This window comes from Bactrocera dorsalis, chromosome 2 (genome assembly GCF_023373825.1).
Source record: "Bactrocera dorsalis isolate Fly_Bdor chromosome 2, ASM2337382v1, whole genome shotgun sequence".
Classification (NCBI taxonomy): Eukaryota; Metazoa; Arthropoda; class Insecta; order Diptera; family Tephritidae; genus Bactrocera; species Bactrocera dorsalis.
In genome coordinates, this window is record NC_064304.1 from 24,732,143 (window position 1) to 24,753,418 (window position 21,276).

General features: G+C 36.0%; 1 protein-coding gene across 1 annotated transcript in view; it reads right to left on the minus strand.

The window, feature by feature from the left end:
* The window catches only part of LOC105231064 (paired box pox-meso protein), a 42,135-nt gene extending 38,970 nt beyond the window's left edge, over nucleotides 1-3,165 (minus strand). Inside the window, exon 1 of the mRNA XM_011212158.4 lies at nucleotides 1,932-3,165. Coding sequence (XP_011210460.2) covers nucleotides 1,932-1,941 — 10 coding nt within the window. The 5' untranslated portion in view covers nucleotides 1,942-3,165. The remainder of the gene's footprint in view (nucleotides 1-1,931) is intronic.
* Nucleotides 3,166-21,276: the final 18,111 nt, after the last annotated feature.

Sequence of the window (21,276 nt, forward strand, 5' to 3'; positions counted from 1 at the left end):
ACGAATTTCACTTTTTTCCATTGTGGCAAAAATAGCCGAGGTTGCATCACATTGACACCAATATCTTGAGACCTTTGACAGTATATTAACTTGTTATTTAGTACTATAATAAACGATAGATTTTTTTTATTTTTTCCGTGATCCCAACAGCGTCCAACAACTCACAGCAGCATATAATCAGAGAATGCTACACTTTCCATAAAGATGCGATCCTTTTGTATAATTATTGGAATTATTTTAGTTATAACGGGTGATCGAAGTAGAGGTACTTTTTTCAATAGTGTTCTAGTCTGTTTTGACAGATCACGCGTGAGTTCTGTCAAGCTGTCATGTTATTTTTGTTCAGTATTGTTTGGCATTTCATCATGGAAAGACTTTCGTCAAAAAAACTTTTACAAACGACATGACTTCGCTATAAGGGCTCTTGAAAAGTTCCAAGAGATCCGACGATGAGACGATGAGGACCCTTTCTGATTCATTGGGTATGTAAACAAGCAAAATTGCCGCAGTCGGGACGAAAAGCAATCGGAAAAGATTCAAGAGCTGCTATTTCATCTAGAAAAAAATAAACGGTTTGGCGTGGTTTGTAGCCGGTGGAATCATCGGTTCATATTTCTTCAAAAATGATGCTAGTGAGAAGGTAACCGTCAATGGTGACCGTTATTGTGCAATGATAACCGACCATTTGATGTTTGAAATAAAGTTCGTGAGCTCGGCGACATTTGGTTTCAACAAAACGGCGCCACTTCAAACACATCGTACCGATTAATGGATGTATTGAGTGAACATTTCGGGGAGCAGATAATTTCACTTTTTGTGCTGGTCGATTGGCCACCAAGATCGTGTGATATCACACCGTTAGACTTTTTTCTGTGGAGATATATAAAGTCTAAAGTCTATGCGGACAATCCCGCTTCGATTCAGGCCTTGGAGCAAAACATCACGAGTGTCATTCGCCAGTTACCAGTCGAAATGGTTGAAACATCATCGTCATCGAAAAACAGATGGACCATCTGAGACGCAGCCGCCGCTAACATTTGAAAGAAATAATTCAAAAAATATATGCCAAAGAATGTTCTTTCGAATGATAACAAACATTCGCCATTAAATTTCTGTGTTTTTTCTTCAGAAGAATAGGGAACCTCGAAATGGATCACTCTTCAAAAAAGTATTAATTTTGTTCGATTTGCTTGTATGACATTATGCTTACTTTTTGCTTAAACTTTTTACCTAAACTTTTTTGCCGTTAAGTGGAGATTGGAAAAATTGTGTAAATATGAACACGACATGTAAACAAAACTTCAATAAAAACAATCTAAAACCACTAAGAAGCTCTACAACACTATAATTTATAAACTTGTTTAATTTTATATAAACTTAATTCGTCTGGCGCTGAACATGGTGATATACTAATTGGTGAGCTAATGAAGACATAATAAATATATACTATGTTTATATATTGAGACATATTTAAATACAAATCTGCTTTTTGTTCAAGAATATGAATAAGATTGAAGTAAAATTTCGGTTGTATTTATTCTTTTATAGAAAAATAGAAACATCGAAGTAGTCACGCTTTAAGCGAACTTAAAATGCCGACGGCTTATAAGAATATTTTTTTCGCCCGAAATATTATCAAATAAAAGTTTATCAAATGCAGTGAGTCGTTAAGTTGCTTAGCTGTGACTCACTTCTGATGGCTTAAGCGCTGTCGCTTGCAGTCAAGTGATCGTGGGAGCTTTCTTTTCAGCCAGTCAACCAACCTAATTATTTATATACAAAATCTCATATTTGCAATGTTAGTAATGGGTTTGATGCTAAAAAAAAACTCACTTTTACGTCTATCGTCTTATGCTTTCATATAAATTCAAATATATAATATATATATATAATTTTAATGTATGTATATGGTCGATTTCTGTTATTCTTACCTGGATCCATATGTAAGCCAGTTAATAGTTTTGCGCTTGCCTATGTCACTAAATAATTATGGAATTTTCTTTAAACCGCTTCGGGGAATTCCAAGCGCAAAATTGTGTAGCTTTTACCGGTATAAATTGTTATTTTTGTTGTAGTTGCGTTCAATTTCTTAATGTAAGTATGTATGTACTTAAGTACATATACAAATATGGGCTTAAAAAATCACTTTCTGCTTCTTCGTTGCGTTAGTTTGGCTTGCCACTGCCTATTCATATACTTCACTTGGCAGTAATAAATTTTATTAGCACTTTTCGTAATATTTTTTTCTGTTAAGAAGTTTAGCTTGCACTTCACTTTTTGTTTATTCAAATATTTTGCACTAATTTCGGTTTTCGTTAGAGACAGAGGTACTAACAAGCTTGATAGCCAAACTCACGCTTATTGATTGCTTACCTCTAGGGTCATACTATTGATCGGTGTTGCTTATGTTTAACAATAAGCTTAAGGTGCGCTTATCATAGCAATGCCACAATGTTTGATTGTCTTTTTTGTGGTTCAAAGCGTTATACAGCCAAAAAAAAGACCAGTTCTACTATCGGCGCGGAGTCTACGTAAAATATTTCTTTCAAATATGTAATATGTCTATTATCCGTGTTATTGTCACCGTTGGCATTTAAACGCGTATGTCAAATGCTAAAAGCCCTTCACCATCACACAACGTTCGAGCAAAGCTCAAACACAGTTTCTATGAAGTCAAATGCATAAAAAAGAACAAAAACGCACACACACATAAACAAACACCTCCAAAGTTTGAAAATCGTGCGAAAAAGGTGGCGAAATGCAAAAACAAATTTTAACACCCACAACTTTTTTTTATTTTTACCGCACTTTAGTGTTTATTTTCTTTTTCAAGCACTCATTATTTGAAGTTCAATCTTTGTATGAGTATATATGTTTGTAAGTATGTTGTTAGTACGTACGACAATGTTGAGCTCTGATCTGTTTCGATTCGATTCGATGCGTTGCTCTGCGATGCGATGTACCACGTTACGATCAATATAATTGATGCGATCTGATGCGAAGCGACGCGACACGTTCTGCCACTTTTTCTTACTCGACTACGCATACGACGAATGTGTGCCCCAACGTGTTGTTCGTCAGCCGCCGCGCTCGTTTCAACTAATACCACATTTAGCGCAACGATCAACAGCATCCACCAAGAGTGATCGTTTCGGCCATGTCTGGCATCGTGTGTATGAAAGTGAGGAAAAATAAAAAATACCACATTGTTATTGTTGGTTTTGCTGTTGTATTTTGTTGTTGCATTTCAATTGCTTGTGTATTTGTGTTGATTCTGTTTGGTTATTCATTTACGTCGATCTATTCTTGAAGACAGCGACGGTATACACACTCGGATACGTACATATTGTGCGCCTATAGGGCGACTTTTGTGTTGGTGAGCGCTAATGGCGCTGCAATGCATTCGTGTGTGCGCAAATGCATAGAAAAAAGATGAAGTACATCATATAAGAAACACAGGGGCGGATTCAAAGGTGATAGGAGATAGGAATTTTTCTTTTTGCTAATAATTTGCTATAACAGAAAAGCCAAAGAAAAAGTTTTTTTTTGCTAAAGTTAAGCTTACGATTTTAAACCACAGTGTTTTTAATTTCTGAACATTTTTAAAGCGCTTTGCCTTGGTTTCCTCGATAATAGCCATTTTACCGGGCAGTCCAAAAGTGCAAAAACTGAGCCTAAATCTAATTTTTTTCATTCCATTAATCGCGGATAAATATACCATCCTCACGTAGCCTCAGTAGTTTTTAACGGTATTTCCACAGAATCCAGGGGGTATTCCGGAGAGGGATAAAAATTCTCGATCAAGTACAACTGAATTCCGAGGAGTTTCTGCGTCATTTCACATGATCTACCAATCGTGGGTCCCCAGGTGCACACCGGAGACCAAGGACCAGTCGAAACAGTGGACATCACTAGGCGAACTTGTACCAAAGAAGACGAAAGCTACACTAAATCTTTGTCTTGGTATCAAATGCATAGCAGAGGATCCTACAACCTTTTATACTATTGCAACCTGTTGCTCCAGAGTATTCTAGTTTTGTTCACCTAACGGTTGTACGTATCTCCTAAAACTAATCGATGTGAAAGACAAGAAAAGTTGAAATCCGGGTGACCAAATTTGCTGAGCGAAAATGTTATAAAAAGTTCTACCGACAATGTGAAAATGGAGGATATCGGAAAATAACCCCGCTCACTTAGCGCAAAATTTCTAAAAGCGCAATGAATCAATAACTAATTACGCCATAGACCTTAAATTTTACCTCCAAGATGGTATGAAAAGGCTCTATGGAAGCTGGTGTGAAAATTGGACGATGGGCGTGGCACCGCCCAGTTTTTGGCAAAATCACATATTTCGGGACCCAACAGACCGAAAAATCGTCCAAATCCAAACAAAACTGTCCAAGCCCCTAGGTACTATGTGGTATCTATAGTTGACTTTTGACCGCAAATATGGGTAAATGTATGAGATATACAATTAAAATTCAGACAGAAATCTTGCCTGACAATACCATTTCTGTGTATCAGAAACGGGTTGAATAAAGATTTTCGAACTTCCGGGTGATTTTATGCTGGATACATCGCATAATATTTGGTCTACACAGGGGCATTTCTTTTAGTAATTATGTGTTCAGTTAGTATGATTGATTCCCTTGATTCCGATCGTTCGGTTTGTATGGCAGCTATATGCTATAGTGAGCCGATCTGAACAATTTCTTCGCAGATTACGTTGTTGCCTTACAATATATTCTGCACCAACTTTTGTGAAGATACTTTGTCAAATGTGAAAGTTTTTCATACAAGAACTTGATTTCGATCGTTCAGTTTATATGACAACTATATGTTATAGTGGTCCGATATCGACAGTTCCGACAAATGAGCAGCTTTTTGAAGAGAAAATGACGTTTGCAAAATTTCGAAACGATATCTTAAAAACTGAGGGATAGTTCGTATATAGATAGACGGACAGACAGACGAACTGACAGACAGACGGACATGGCTAAATCAACTCAGCTCAACATACTTATCATTTATATATATACTTTATAAGGTCTCCGACGCTTCCTTCTGGGTGTTACAAACTTCGTGGCAAACTTAATATACCCTGTTCAGTATAACTCATATCAGGACTTTTGAACATCCGGCTTACTTTGCTCCATATGATTGGTGATTGTATGTGAGATACCTTAATGCAAACTAGGGTTTTTTTTTAGTTCATTACATCTAATTGTTAATAAATAAAATCGGGTCGATACTCCCCAACTCTCATATAAGTACTACGTGTAATAATTTTCGTTTTTGTAATAAATCCTATGCCGAATTTGTCGGTCAGTGCATGAGTTATGTAGAGTACATGTGCGTATATATAAAATTGCTTAGATTCCGATTCTCTGGTTGACGTTTTATATCTTAAGGTATTTTGCTGGCATTTATTCATCCAAGTGGCAAGTGTATAAAATGTTCGGTTATACCCGAACTTAGCCCTATCTTACTTGTTATGGATAGAATCAACACATTTTGTTTATAGTTTGGATAGGAAGCGTATCAAAGCTAGATTCGTACTAAGAGACCGGAATCTGTTGAAAAACGATATGGAGTATAGGTTGCAAAAGAAATGCTTGACAACGTAGGTAAGGGTCGTACCTTATCAACCGATTATTGGACGTCAAAACTAGACAACAATCTAACATATGACCGTACAAAAAATATACGAAACTGAAAAGCCAAAATTCGCCAAAAACTTGGAAAACTTTCCAAGTCAAGGCTTATAACAAGTGCATGGAAAAATGGATTAAGCGTTAAAATTTTTGTATTTGTTTATTTCGATAATAAATACAAAAACATTTGTCCTAAAATTCTTGAAAATATAAGTTATTTTTTAGTAAGTCCGGGTAATATTTGATCAGATAATAATGAATAATAATAATAATGAGTATAGATTTGGTAATTTCATCAATCAACTGTCTATTCTGTTACCGATTTAGATGCAGGCGACCTACATACATATATTATCTGTACCATGAAACACTAAAAACAATTTCCTCTTCGATCAGTTCTTATAACTTTAATAGTTAGTGAAAAAATAAAATAAACCAATTGGCCGTGGCCTTTAAAGACCTGAACCTTTTGGATATTATCAAAATAAGTTCCATTGGATACAATATGTATATTTGTATGCAATTAATAAGAATATTCTTCAGTTACTGCCACATGAATGGATGGGATATCATTATAATATGCTCCTTTTATGTCATTTATCAGTTTTGGAAATAAAAAACAATCACATGGTGTTAGCTCAGGCGAAGAGATAAAGATGGCTGATGAGATAATTCATTTTATCATTAAAAACACGCTCACTTTCTTGGTGTTCTGATAATTCATAATTTTTCCGAATAAGATTTATTCATAATAAATTTTTATAAAAGCGCCTCTTTGTGGAAACGGCCGTGAATTTTTAAAAAGAAACCCATTCAATATTTTTCTCAACACACCAGCATAAAGCTACAGCAATTCTGTACACAAGCAAAATTATTTTCACTCTGCCTTTAAGCATCGATCGCCTCGTCTCGCATTTAGATATGTATCCACGTTGTATCTGTATATGGGTGAGCCTTTCTATATGTGTTAGTCACTTTGCGATCGCATTGGATATGCATGTGATGTGTATTGGGGCTTATACTCGTATGTATGTGCGTATGTTTGCTTGTGTGTGTTAAAAAGAGCATTGTGTTTGTGTAACTGGTCGTCGCGGCTGTTTGACTGCTTTGAATGGCTAACAATACGCAACCGGGCGGAGTTAATGCTTGAATGGCCAATCTGAAGCAAGTAAGCGTATCCGCAGCGTTACGCCGAGTGCGCGATGTCATGACTTTTTAGCGTCATTGCGCTCGCGTCGCGTCGAGTGACATTGTAGGCGGAGCAGATCCAACTCATTCAGGTATGTATGGTAATATATACATACATAATACTACATATGGATTTATATGGAGGTGTGTATGTATGCCGAAATCATTGTACTTTAAAACGCACGTATGCATGTATGTACGTATGTATGTATATATGCATGTACATATGTACATATGTTTGCATGTATGTTCACTTGTAATATTTTAATTTCATATTTATATCCTGATGATTTTTTTCAGATTTTAAATTTTTTTTCGAATTACTATGTAAATGGATTTAGTTAGAATTGAATTTTCTTAAGGAGTGCCCTTAAAGCTCGAATACTAATTTAAGCATTTAAAAGTATTCATTAAAACCCATATGTAAACATATTTGTATATATACTACATATTTATATATAAATAGCTCTATTCCTAGTTAGAGTCTCTTCGCTGCAGTTTTCCTCAGTTACATGCTCTGCTTTGCTGCATTTCCAATTGCGTTGAGCCGTTGCGTCTTGGTTGGTTAGTATTAATTACGAATGCAAAAATGAAATAAAGTACACGCATACATATTTACATACACACATTCCTTCATACTTGAGATCCTGTCACTCTGCGTGCTGATCCGATCAAAGTTTAATGATTTGATTGTATAATTTTGTGAGCTATAAATAAATATGTACGCAATGAATATTTATATGTGTACAATTTATTTTAATGTAAAAATTACATTTTTCCTCACATAATAATAAGCAACCCAATAGTCCGAATTACGCAGCTAGAAATTTCGTTTTTTTATTGTCTTATTTAATTCTATAACATTTTAAGAATAAAGTTGACTTGAGTAATAGTTTTGGAGGTTCCGCCTTGAAAAGTTGTCATTTATAGGATTGTTATTCAGCTTTCAGTTTGAGGTTAGACTACATAGTCACTCAAAACTTTAAACGCGTGAACAAATTTTCGCCAAAATTTGCAATTTTTTATTAAAACGTCTACCAAAAGTATTATTTTCACTTTTTTGTTCTTTCGTCTTGAAATGCCTTGTTTATGGTCTTAATTAAAATATGTATTTTTTTCTTATTACTTCCGATGATCCTGTAAGAAGCTTTGATATCAAAGCGGAGGCACTTTTTTTTTAGATATTTCAATCTCAGTCTAACAAATAGAATAGGAAAGTTACAAGGTGATGCCACCTCCATACAGCTTTAGCAAAGAGCTGTCGACACCACGTATAAACCTATTATATATTGTAAAAATTTCAGTTTTTATCTTTAGCTGTTTCACACGTCTAGAAATGAAAAGTGGAGCAGCTTATTATGAGGGGAAGTACCATTTAACAAATATTAGGAGTGAAAGGAAAAATCGTTACTATTTTATTTACAAGGCATTTCTAATAGTCAATTATAATTAGTGGGCCAAGTTGCAAGATTTAGATTCTATTAAAAAGAGAGCTAGGTCCAGTTCTTTCTGTTCGCTTTGTATTTAAAAAGACTAGATTAACTTTTGTCCATATATACTATTCGGGTAATAAATGAAACTTACCCGAATCCTTTTGATATTTGTTCGTCGAAAAAATGAGCGATTTCGACAAATATATCAGAGAGTAGAGTATTTCTTCGTTTTATTACTTTCTCGTCGTTAACTTCGCAGACCAGAATTCTGTTGAGAAGTATTTAGGTATTCCTAAAGTACCCAAAACGATATCAAGTACCGGTGACTTACCATGGTTAAAATTAAATCAGATCACAACTACAAACTTTTCAAAAACATAATTTACGGGCATTGAAAAATATCGAGAAATAATAAAAAAAATAGGATAATTTGATAAATATGTACGAGAGGGGTCCTCTAATAACTTTTAGGATGCAACAAAATTTTTAAAGACAAAAATTAAATAGTTTTCAAGTTACACGCGATCTCCGACGGCGCACTGCTGCTATGATTCCAGCCTTCTGCGTGGTTGAAACCTAATGTCAATAGAATAAACTATGGTAAAACAAGTAAGGAAGGGCTAAGTTTGGATGTCACCGAACATTTTATACTCTCGCATGATAAAGTGATAATAGAGATTTCATTATCCGTCATTTACATATTTTTTTATTTTGCTGTAAAATTAATTAGATTAGTAGTTCCTGAGATATGGTTTTTGGTCCATAAGTGGGTGACGCCACGCCCATTTTCAATTTAAAAAAAAGCCTGGATGCAGCTTCCTTCTGCCATTTCTTCCGTAAAATTTAGTGTTTCTGACGTTTTTTGTTAGTCGGTTAACGCTCTTTTAGTGATTTTCAACATAACCTTTGTATGGGAGGTGGGCGTGGTTATTATCCGTTTTCTTCCATTTTTGAACTGTATATGGAAATGACTGAACGAAACGACACCGTAGAGTTTGGTTGACATAGCTATAGTAGTTTCCGAGATATGTATAAAAAATTTTTTAAGGAGCGGGGCCACGCCCACTTTTCCAAAAAAATTACGTCCAAATATGCTCCTCCCTAATGCGATACTTTGTGCCAAATTTCATTTTAATATCTTTATTTATGGCTTAGTTATGACACTTTATAGGTTTTCGGTTTTCGCCATTTTGTGGGCGTGGCAGTGGGCAGATTTTGCCCATCTTCGAACTTAACCTTCTTATGGAGCCATGAAATACCAAGTTTCATCATGATATCTCTATTTTTACTCAAGTTACAGCTTGCACGGACGGACGGACAGATGGACGGACGGACAGACAGACATCCGGATTTCAACTCTACTCGTCACGCTGATCACTTTGGTATACATAACCCTATATCTGACTCTTTTAGTTTTAGGACTTACAAACAACCGTTATGTGAACAAAACTATAATACTCTCTTTAGCAAATTTGTTGCGAGAGTATAAAAACCGGCAACTCATCATTATTGAAAATTACTATATACAGAACATGAAAAGTAAAATTGATTGACCTACACTTTCGAAGCCTTTAACTCAAAAAATATTTCAAAAATTATATTTCCAAAGATATAGACTATCGAAATATGCAAAAACTTTTCACATATTTTACAATAGGTGTACCTTAAAATCGATACACTTGATTCAGAGATGCTTCAAAATCTTTTAATCCATCTGAAAAATACGTTTTCTGCATATCGGTAAAGAAGAGTGACTTTTTAAAATTTCCAGACGAAAAAGGAGAATATGGTGGATTCGTATCGAACAAACTGAGCGTGGCGACGGCGGAAAAGTCAGCCGATGCAATGTCATGGAGAACGGACACTTTCTTCTTTGCCAAATTCGACTGTTCTTCACCAAATCGGCCTACTAAGTCGCCATGGTAGAGCACAGAAACGGTTCCACCCTTACAACTCTACACCATATAGCTCACAAATTGTGAATCCTAGAAAGCCGAGCTCGTCATCCTCCGATAAGACAGTATTCGTGTTCAGTAGAGCAGGTTCGCTCGTGAAGCCAACTAATACTCGTATTAATAATAAGCATCTTCGTCTCTTGTTGATGGTCATGAAACGTGTCAGGAGCTCCTGAGTAGGCAAATGAGAAACATATCGCGTCAAAAGCTTTTTCTTTCCAAATATTCCTTTTGGTGATATTTTCTTCTTTTATTAATTTTCTAATATAAGCCCAACAAAGGGTGTTTCGTTACAAAATAATTGGCTGAAAAGGAAAATATATTCGTTTCACAAAAAGTTGAGTAGTGAAAACAAATTGGTTAACAATTCTCAAGCTTTGAAGTCACCGATGAAATGCACATGAGTGACAAAAGACAAGCATGGCAAATTAATATAATTTTTATTGTGCTGAGACAGAATATAAATAAACAGAAATCATGCAAATTCAGACAATTACAGCGGATGCTATTTGTACATGTGTCGCCATATAAATGTAGGTGTATGCATGTATTTAAGGCCTTATATTTTAAACACAAAAGGGTCCATCAATATATATGTATATGTATGTATATATGTTCATGAATGTATGTATCGTATTCTCAAAAGAAAAGATGTGCGGTAAAGGCGCGAGTCAAATATCAAAAGAATTGAGGCAAGAAAATCGACACATACTACCAGTGTCAAGCGGACAGCCTCCAAAAATATGCTCACGTACACATACATACATAATTGCGTAACAACACATGTAATACTTGCACATATCGACATACATATCTACACATGTATGTATATAAAATTTTATTATTTATCTTTTTTTGACCTTATCTGCATATGAATATAGCCTACATACCATATATACATACATACACTAATAGTTATCTAAATTATTACTATTTTTATCCAAATGAATATATGCAGTTTGTAGTCTCACACCGTTCAAGTGCCAACAACACATAGAATGTAAGTCACGGCTGATCGCTGCGGGGTGCTGCCTGTCACTGCCTACTTGTACGGAAGCGTCAAATTGTCTACGCTCGCAGGAAAACGTCCTACTTACTAACAGTTGTATAACGGCACTCGAATATGAAGCTGTAAATGTGCCATATGTAAGAACATACAACGACATAAGTGCATGCGACTCAGTAATAAAGTTGTAGATCATTGCATGATTAGTGCGTCAGGCGTGTAGTGTCCACTTGAGCGGCCAAGCTGTCAATGGAAGTTAGACAATGAGTTATAGTTAGTTGTAAACTAACACTTGTAAGTGGCGCGCCTTTGTATGCAGTGCCTCTACTGCCGCACCTGAACCTTATTACACAACAGTGTCACATAAACCCATGGTATATATGTACATACATATGTACGTTTGTATGCAGCTCTCGTGGCTTGCACCGTTTGGGAGCAATGCAGATAATTGTATGCATAGCAATGTGTCAAACCCGCAATTGAACATTACCAAAAACAACAAATGCCGCTAAGAATTTATGTCAACGCCATGTGCGTTTCAATTCCACACACAAAACAGAGAAAAAGATGGAAACTACAAAAACAACATCAGTTTTGGTAATGAAAACATTTCGGTGTTTTTGAAAGCAAATCTGCTCCGGTTGTGATTTTATCGTTGCCACTGACTTTGGTGACCAACGCTCCGTTATTTGCTGGTTATGTTATTTTAAGGAGCAAGTCGCGCAACCCCACAGAAGGAAGTGTCTTGATCGCATTTCATAAATTTATTTCATCTGCGACGGCGGTGTAGGGAGAGGAAATTGGGGCGATATGGTTCATAAATTTTAATCTCTGTAAAGTTTCTGGGGACTTTTATGTGCCGCCTGAGATTATGCTCTGACTCTTCTTTATTTATTTTGAAAATAATAAAATTTGTTGACGCTACAAAATCAAAACGTGTACGAAGTTGCTGCCATGGAAATGATTCGTATCCTTCAATGTCAGGAGTTTTTTATACACATATAACATTATATAGGAGTATTAATGTACCGTATATAGCGCTATACATATCAATATTTGTATAATTAGCATTGGTTGAGTTGCTTAATTCCAACTCCAGCAGACTATTATATTTTTAATTCGTTTTATGACCGTCTAAGTTATGCTTTATATGCTGATAAGATCTATAATTCAAAAATGAGGTTATGTAAAAGAATAATATTATGTAATTCTCTACTAAAACAATAAAATAGGGATTCAATTCCGATTTCACAAAAATTATATCACATAATTTATAAAAATTGTAAGTGCAAAATTATAAAACAGGCAATCGTTCGAGATCAAGTTTTTTCAATATATAAGTATTAGTATTCAATATATCCACTTTAAAGCCTTAGGACTAGCGGAATATAAAAATGGACCAATAGTTTTGCGATTGGTAGTAATACCGGCTACAATCGCGTAAGGGGTGTCTACGCCAAAGGAGAAGTAATACCAACGGCGAAATCTATGTATTCAACGATAAATGAAATTAGTTTAAGATGAGATATTTTTCACGTCACCTCCAACTTAAAGAATATTGGGCAGCTATGGTGGAGTGAAGCGACCGAGGGAAAGTATGGATTTATTTTATAAACTTATTCAAAAGATGCTGTGCTAAGTTAAACATACGAAGTGACACATAAGTAAATATTAAATTTCACCAACCGAGGTAAGAATATGAACCGATATCTACCTTCTCTTTGGAGATCCGCCCAATATCTTTTTATTGAAGTGATTCGTAACAAGTTTTTCGAAAGAACATTCTTTGTCATTTATTTTTCGAAGATTCAAATGTTGGCCACGACTACGTCTCAGACAGACCATCCATTGCTTTACTTTCGAATTTACACATCCCCTTAGAAAAACGTCTAATGCCGTGATTTCACACGAAGGGTTCTCTCAATAAATCCATCGATTGCTGCGATTCCGGACCTCACCAAACCGTTGTTATTTCTTAATGAAATGTAAGCTATTGAATCTCTTCAAGTTGCTTTCGTTCTAAATGGGGCAATTTTGCTTGTTTACATACACTTTGAGCCAGAAATAGGCTTCATTGTTGAATAAAATTTGGCTCGAAAACGTCGGATCTTCTTGGATTTCAAAAGCCCATAGAGCGAAGCGAGGGAAAATTCGAGCGGCTGCAGTTCTTGCAAAAGCCGTATTTTGTATGCTTTCAATCTCTCTCGACATAAAATGCGCCATGTCGTTCCATACGTCAGTCCGAGTCGATTCTCCACGGTCTTCGTATTCACTCTCAGCTACGGCTGCTATACTTTCTTCACTGCGTGCTGGACGTCGTCTATTCGATGGAATATTATCCAATAATGAATGCAATTGAAAGAAAGTACCTCTAGTTATAAGATAAATTTACTCACTCGTTAGTAACCACGAAACTTATTACAGATTGAACTAAGCTAGATCGCTTAGTTTGGACAAAAAGTCATCTACAGAAAAGTTGCGAAACCCATGGTTGTGAAAGCGTTATCCACCGCCGATTAAATTTTATTATTTGTTGGGAAACGTATAGAAATTAAAATTACCTAATTATATAAAAAGCAAATAAGTTAATGCAAAAGAAAAAATCCCTTTCTAAATATATGGGAAAATATGATATATGTATAAATTGATTTAGGCACGATTTAAAGTAAAGGGCTTGTTTACGTTAACACCTTTTGACCAACAGAAAAGTCGACAGGTCGAAAGATTTCACACATTTTCGGCTTTGTACTGATTATTGCTAAATATCTTACAAATTGATCGATTTATGCGCTATAAAGCTAATTTAAAGTTTAAAATACTGATAGTTGGTATACCTGTATTAAGGGTAGGAGTAATATTGATGGTTTTATCTATTTTTGGTATCAAGACACTTTATTACAAGAAAAAAAGCTCTCCAATTTACTTTACAAATATGTCAAATATTTTTCAGTGAACCGGAATTTTATAATTAGTTTATTATTAGCCATACGGAGCCAGGAAAGTTGTTGACCCGATTTTATCCATTTTTTACTCAAGGGCACATTATTATTAAAACAAGATTATCTTTGAATTTCAGTAATAAGTACAAAATAAGACTACATACATATATTGAAAAATGGAAGAATAAAATGGAAGATAAAATTTGTATGATAAATACGGAAAGTAGGTGTCTTTGTTGTCCGATTTCGCTAATTCTTACAATATAATATAAGCATTTGTAATTGAAATTTGGTTGAAATTGGTCTTGTAGTTCCTCAAGTGTAAATATAAATGCCTCTGACACTTTTATTTATGAAGTTATCGCACTTCTAGTGGCCTTCAACAACTCGCTATATGGAAGTGGATATCCTTTGATTTCACCCATTATCACAGTGTATAAAGAGAAGTCAAACAGGCTTTTTCTCAGCAAGTTTTCTGAGATATATACACATTAAACCCATTAAAAAGCGAACCACTCCAACTTTTTAAAAACTTTTAAACCGCAAGTGCCCGTCTCTACACTTATTCCCCGTACCAACTTACAGTTTTGTATCTTTGATTGAAACTTACTACTGTGGGCAAAAAATAGTAGCACTTTTTAATTTAAATTTCGGGCGAACTATCATTCATCAAAATATTCTTTTTCTATATTAGTATTACTGTTATGTCAAAAAAATATTTAATGTTTAGTATACGCTTGTCTTTCTGAAGTAGATAAAGGGCATTCGGCCGTTTTTGCGATGAGTGAATTTATTCAACAAAGAAGTTCGATTAAATTTTGTTAACGGAATCAATTTTGTGGCGTGGAAACGCTCAGAATATTGGTGATAATTGTTTGTCGCGAGCAAGTGCTTTTCATTGGTACAAATTTTTCAAAGAGGGTCGAGAACGCATTGACGATTAACCAAGTCCAGGATGACAATGAACTGATGATTAAAACGTCAATAAAATAAAGGAATTGGTGCTTGAGAATCGATGATTAACAGTCAGATATCTTACTGGCGTCGTTACAATATCGAAATGACAGTGAAAACCACTTAAAAGATCATTCGGTCCTAACAAGAGTGAGAGCACGATTGGTTTCAAAATCACTAGATTTTCGAAACAACAACGTTGGGTGAACGCCCCGACTACCAGGATGTCATGAAACGTATTCTTACTGGCGATGAGTCTTGGATCTATGCTTACGACCAGGAAACAGACGATGAATCAGCCGAATATCGTGGCAAAGGGTGACCCGAAACCGAAAAAAACCCCATCAAAGCAGATCAAAAATGAAGGATATGTTGACAGTTTTCTTCGATTATCGACGATAACGCACCATCGCATACTGCCTTGTTCTTTGTGAGTTTTTCGACACATTTTCAACTAACATCGTGCCGCAACAACCATATTCGCTTGATTTAGCTCCGTGTGCCTTCTGGCTATTCAGCAAACTCAAACGACCGACATATATTTCGAAGAATAAATGAAGAATTTCAAAATTATGAATATAATTTTACTATTTCTTTGTTTATAGTATCAGTTATAGCACTTAATAGATTTTAATTAAAGGCATTTTGAGGGTGTGATAATTGTCCGGTTCCGTCCACACGCAATACCAACCTCCTAATATTGCTAAGTAATTTGTGTACTAAGTTAATAAGTCAAGTTATCTATTAAGCCGACAGACAGTAATCCGAATTTCAACCTTTCGTCATCCTCATCATTCGCACATACATACATATGTATATGTACATATAACACTGTATTCAATATCTATCTTTGTCGACTAGTTTTAGCTGTTACAAACAACTCTAACAAAGCTCTGTACATAGCTATTATAATCTCTGTTGCAACATGTTGAGAGAGTATAAACATTATTATTTTAAATTTAAATTTATATACTTTTAAATGGTGATAAGTAAATTAGCATTTTAATACATAATTTTTATATTGTATTAATATGTACCACACATCCCAGACTCTATTCAGATTTATTTACCATCACATTTCGTTAAAATAGCTGCTAAAAATTTCAGCAACCTAAGTGTTTCGCTAAATTGCTTCTATAAATCCAAAAATATTTTTGTAATTCGGTTAAATTAACTTAGCAGTGTTAATTTTCCTAACTTGAAACAGAGAAGACCGCCATCGTAAACTGAAATGCTAACAAAAACAACAACATAAGCACCACAATACACATGTAAGTAAATACAACAACAAGTAACCTTCAACCAAACACATTTAGGCGTAAATGCATTGCCGAAACATTTCTAGCCAATGTTTTCCTTACCGTTGCCCGCGCTTTAGCCATCGCCACCGACCCAGCAACCGCAGCTACTGTATGGTGTACGTGTATACATGCTTGGCGGTGACACCTGCTGAACTGTCGATTGTAATAATTAAAAACAAATAAGTAAACACATTTTGTTGTTCAACTAATTGAAGTTCAAATAACTCATATTTTTACTAATGGCACCGGCCGGACCACCCAGAAAGCAAATACTTGCATCGCAACTTGAATTCAATTCAACAACAGCAACCAATATCAGTATTGTACTTATGTATGTACATACATATGTACCGTTGTATATCGTTTAGAGGGAATTATTAAACCGGTTTTGGGTTGCAGCAAAGCGAATGAAGGTATAATACCCAGCCTTTTGGGGTTTTCCAAGCACAACATCTTCAAAAATATTTTATATACAAATATGTAAATTTTATTAAATAAATAAAATAGACATTGATCGGCGATTGGCTGTCGAATTTGCTGCGGTTGAAGTGGAGCTAACCTCCACCATTCACGAAACACTCTCATTCACAAATATTTCGAAAGAGTAGGCGGGAGTTAGAAATACAGTTAATACCTGTATATGTAAATCCATAACTCGTTCCCAAAAGGATATTTTCAGAATGATAAAGGGTGGGCCATCTAACGTTTTAAATTTGAATTATCTATATTTCGACATTGCAAACGTCAAATTCTATTCGGAAAGTGACAGATATTCAGTAAAAAGTCTAAAATTTACGAAATGGGTCGCTATTCACTATTCTACAGTTCGCAGATTGGGCAGAAGATCGTTTGACCGCGGATGGTCAATTTTACCGAAAAATCGTCTTTTCGGACGAGGCTCATTTCCACCTCGATGGTTACGTTAACAAGCAGAATTGTCGCATTTGGGGCACAGAAAACCCGCACGTAATCATCGAGAAGCCAACGCACCCAGCACGAATCACTGTATGGTGCGGATTTTGGTCTGGTGGAATCATCGGCCAATTTTTCTTCGAAAATGAAGAAGGAACCCTAACCATCAATGGTGAGCGATATCGCCCAATGTTAACCGAATTTTTCTTCAAGCAAATTGAAGAGGAAGACTTGGAAAACATTTGGTTCCAGCAGGACGGCGCTACGTGCCATACAGCAAACGCTACACTCAATCTTTTACCCCCTATCTTCGAAATTTAAAATTTTATATGGCCCACCCTATATTTCACCTTCTTGTTTTAAAATTACACATCTATGTAGTTATATGGTATGTTTGCGATATTCGCCGTTGCCAATGCGCAAAGGACCATAAATCTTCCACTGAACCTTTCTCTAGCGTAAATATATCTATACTTTTAATTTTGTAACGTATTTTAACACATACTTTTATTTAAATTACCTTGAAGCAATACAAGCATCTTTTAAAATTTTACCGCGGGTAAAATATCATCTCATCAAAACTGACCCCGACTTTGTCAACCACTTCGGAACATTAACCAAAATGTGCTGAGTCGATCTATAAGAGATGTTGTACTCGTAAGACACTGCTATCTCTTTAATGTCAACAGGACGATTTCGAAGCACTGTTTCTTTAACTTTTTCGATGTTATCGTCATTAACAGAGGTGGATGGAAAAACTCTCATGAGACAAGGTTTTGATAACTTCACGGCTTTCATGGAATGCTACATGTTACTCAAATATTTTCTTCGTAGTAAGATAGACAATTGCCAAACATTTTCAATGATTCCGCATATTTGATTCCATTTCTGGTTATTAAATATTTTTCCACGGGAAAGACTTTATATTTGATATATGGAGACTAAAGGACATAATGACCTTATTTAACCCATTTTTGGCACACAGACAAAATGTATTTCTCTTCAATAAGATTTGCCATTTCATTTTGGGAGATATACGATCCAACAAAGAGTAAAAATTATTGAAATCTACTACCGAAATTCGGAGCCAGTGACCTCAACTTTAAGAATATCCGGTCAGATTAACAATTGAGCGTCTAGTGGCAATTTAAATCCACAGGTATAAATGTGAGACAAAGAAGTACCCATAGTGTCAAGAATATTGCTGCCGCTAACGCATCAATTAAGGAAGATCCAAATCAATCTCTCACGCGTCGTTCTCAAGCGTTGGGTATCTCTGAGATGTCGTTGTGGTGAATTTTGCGAAAAGATCTTGGTCTACATTTTTACAAGGTCAAATTGACACAAAAACTGAAGCCGCTTGACCTCCAGAATCGTCGCATGTTAGTGAATTGGGCTGAGCAATAACTTGAAAATGATCCGTTATTGGCCAGGCAGCAATCCACACGGAGTCATCATTGCATGCCGAAACAAATACGGTTTGGTGCGGTTTATGGACCGTCATTTGGATGTTCTTCTTCCGTTATGATCAAGACACGCTGCTGTGAATGGAAATTGCTACCCCTCAATGATATCACAATTTTGTGAACAAATTTTGTGAACAATTTGGTGGTGGTCACGAAATGGCCCAGTTAATTGCACGCCTTGGTCTTGCGATTTGACTCCGTTAGACTTTTTCCTGTCGGACAAGTCTATGGTCTATGCCAACAAGCCAGAGACAATTGATGAACTTCGTACGAATATAGAATGTGAAATTGCAGCAGTATCAGCCGATTTATGCTTGAAAAGCGTCGAAAACTGGGTTCAGCGTCTGGACTTTTGCAATCCGTGGTGGCCATGCAAAAGAAATCGAGTTCTATACATTATGGCATCGAATATACTTTCACAGCGCGGTGCCACGCCCACATTTCAGTTTTTACCTCGCTTCCGCTTCCCACTTAGCCCTCTCATACCATCTTGAGTGCAACATGTTATGTCTCTGGCGAGTTTAGTTATTGATTTATCGCACTTTTAGTAGTTTTTAATAGTACCGTTATATAGGAAGTGAGCGGGGTTATGGCCCGTTTTATTAATTTTCACACTGTCGGTAAAAGTTCTCATAAAAGCTTTCTAAAACGAATTTTGCTATTGTGGATTTGGTGGTCTAGGGTATATTTACATTAAACCTATTAGAGGGCGGGGTCAAGCGCACACAAAACAATGAAAACAAAGAAACAATGAAACAATGAAATTTTCGGTCCCGGCCATTTTTCACTTCTCTAAAGCCAATAACTAAAGAATGTTTAGGCAATCGTTCCTATGGTGAAGTGTTTGAACACTTCACCTCTGGATTTTTCTGGTGCAGAAACCAATTTTTTTCTAAACTAGCACAAGTTTCAAGTTCCACAGCTGTCAAATTTGTACATATTTGTTTTTTTGGCAATCCTCAGCAAACACCAAGGAACTGTCGAAGCAGTGTACTTTGGCGGTAAACCTATCGGGCTTCAAAAAGAGTTACCTACAATGACTACCTCGAGAAGACTAAATGGTCACAGATTTGAGTCCATCCTTTTTGTTTCAAAAAGTCACGCTCTACGTGGAAATTGGATTGAAATCAGGAGATAATCACCGTCACAGAGACATACTTTGCTCGGAAACATACTTTGCATGGAGACATACTTACTTTGCAGACATACAGGAAACGAATTTTTCAGATGTGTTGAAAAAGTTGAGTTAAATGTTTTGAGCGAAAAGGAGACTATATTAAAAAGTATAGTATATCGCATTTTTTCCAAAATTTTCGTTTCGTAGTCATCGGAAGGTCTACGTACATAGCGAAAAGTTGAGAATCGAAAACGGTTGAGACATAGTTCCAATGTATAGTATATATTCTACTTAAAGGATTTAAAGTTATATAAATTGGTTCCGTGGAAACACGAAAAATGTTTACTTATTATGGCATCATTTATATGGGAGTTATAAGCTATAGTGGCCCGATCTGAATAAGGATGACAACATCTGATTAGTCGGCAGTGCTTTGCGCATTAGATACGGCGAGTAGCGCATTCAGTGGAAGGACGAGCTGTAGGAGATATACGACGACATTGGCAAGGTTCAGCGAATTAAAAGACAGCGGCTACGCTGGCTAGGTCATGTCGTCGGAATGAACGAAAACACTACAGCTCTGAAAGTAGTCCTCGCAGTACCCGCCGGGGGAAGCAGAGGAAGAGAAAGACCTTTATTCCGTTGGAGAGACCAGGTGGAGAGGGACCTGGCTTCGCTTGGAATCTCCAATTGGCGCCAAACTACGAAGGGGAAGAACGACTGGCGCGCTGTTGTAAACTCAGCCATAATCGCTTAAGCGGTGCGGTACGCCAATAAAGAAGTAGAAGAAGTTTCACCAATATATCATATCAAATAAAAAGGTTGTCCATACAGAGGCTTCATTTTGATCGATCTGTTTGTATGGCAGCTGTATCCTATAGTGGTCGATTTCGACAAGTGAGCAGCGTCTTGGGGAGAAGAGGACATAAGTAAAACTCTAGATCGATATCTTTTAAATCGAGGGACTACCTCGCGTATTTACAGACAGACGAACATGGCTAAATAGGCTCAGTGCGTCACGCTGACCATTTATATATACTATATATTTTATATTGCCTCCGACGTTCCCTTTTGGGGGTTGTAAACTTCGTGACAAACTTATTGTACCGCGTTCAGGGTATACACAAATATCCGGTCTTGATTGTATGCCTTCTGTGTGTGGAAACCACTGATTAATTAAATCGTAAAAGTATATTTTATTATGATTTTCAATACTATATGTTACGTACCATAAAAATAGTGATTATACTTATACATACATATGTATATAGTGCACACAAATATTTTGTTGAAATGCTTTTATTCTTGTGCAGATTGCGTGGAATGTAGAAAATCAGCGAGTTGTAGTTGT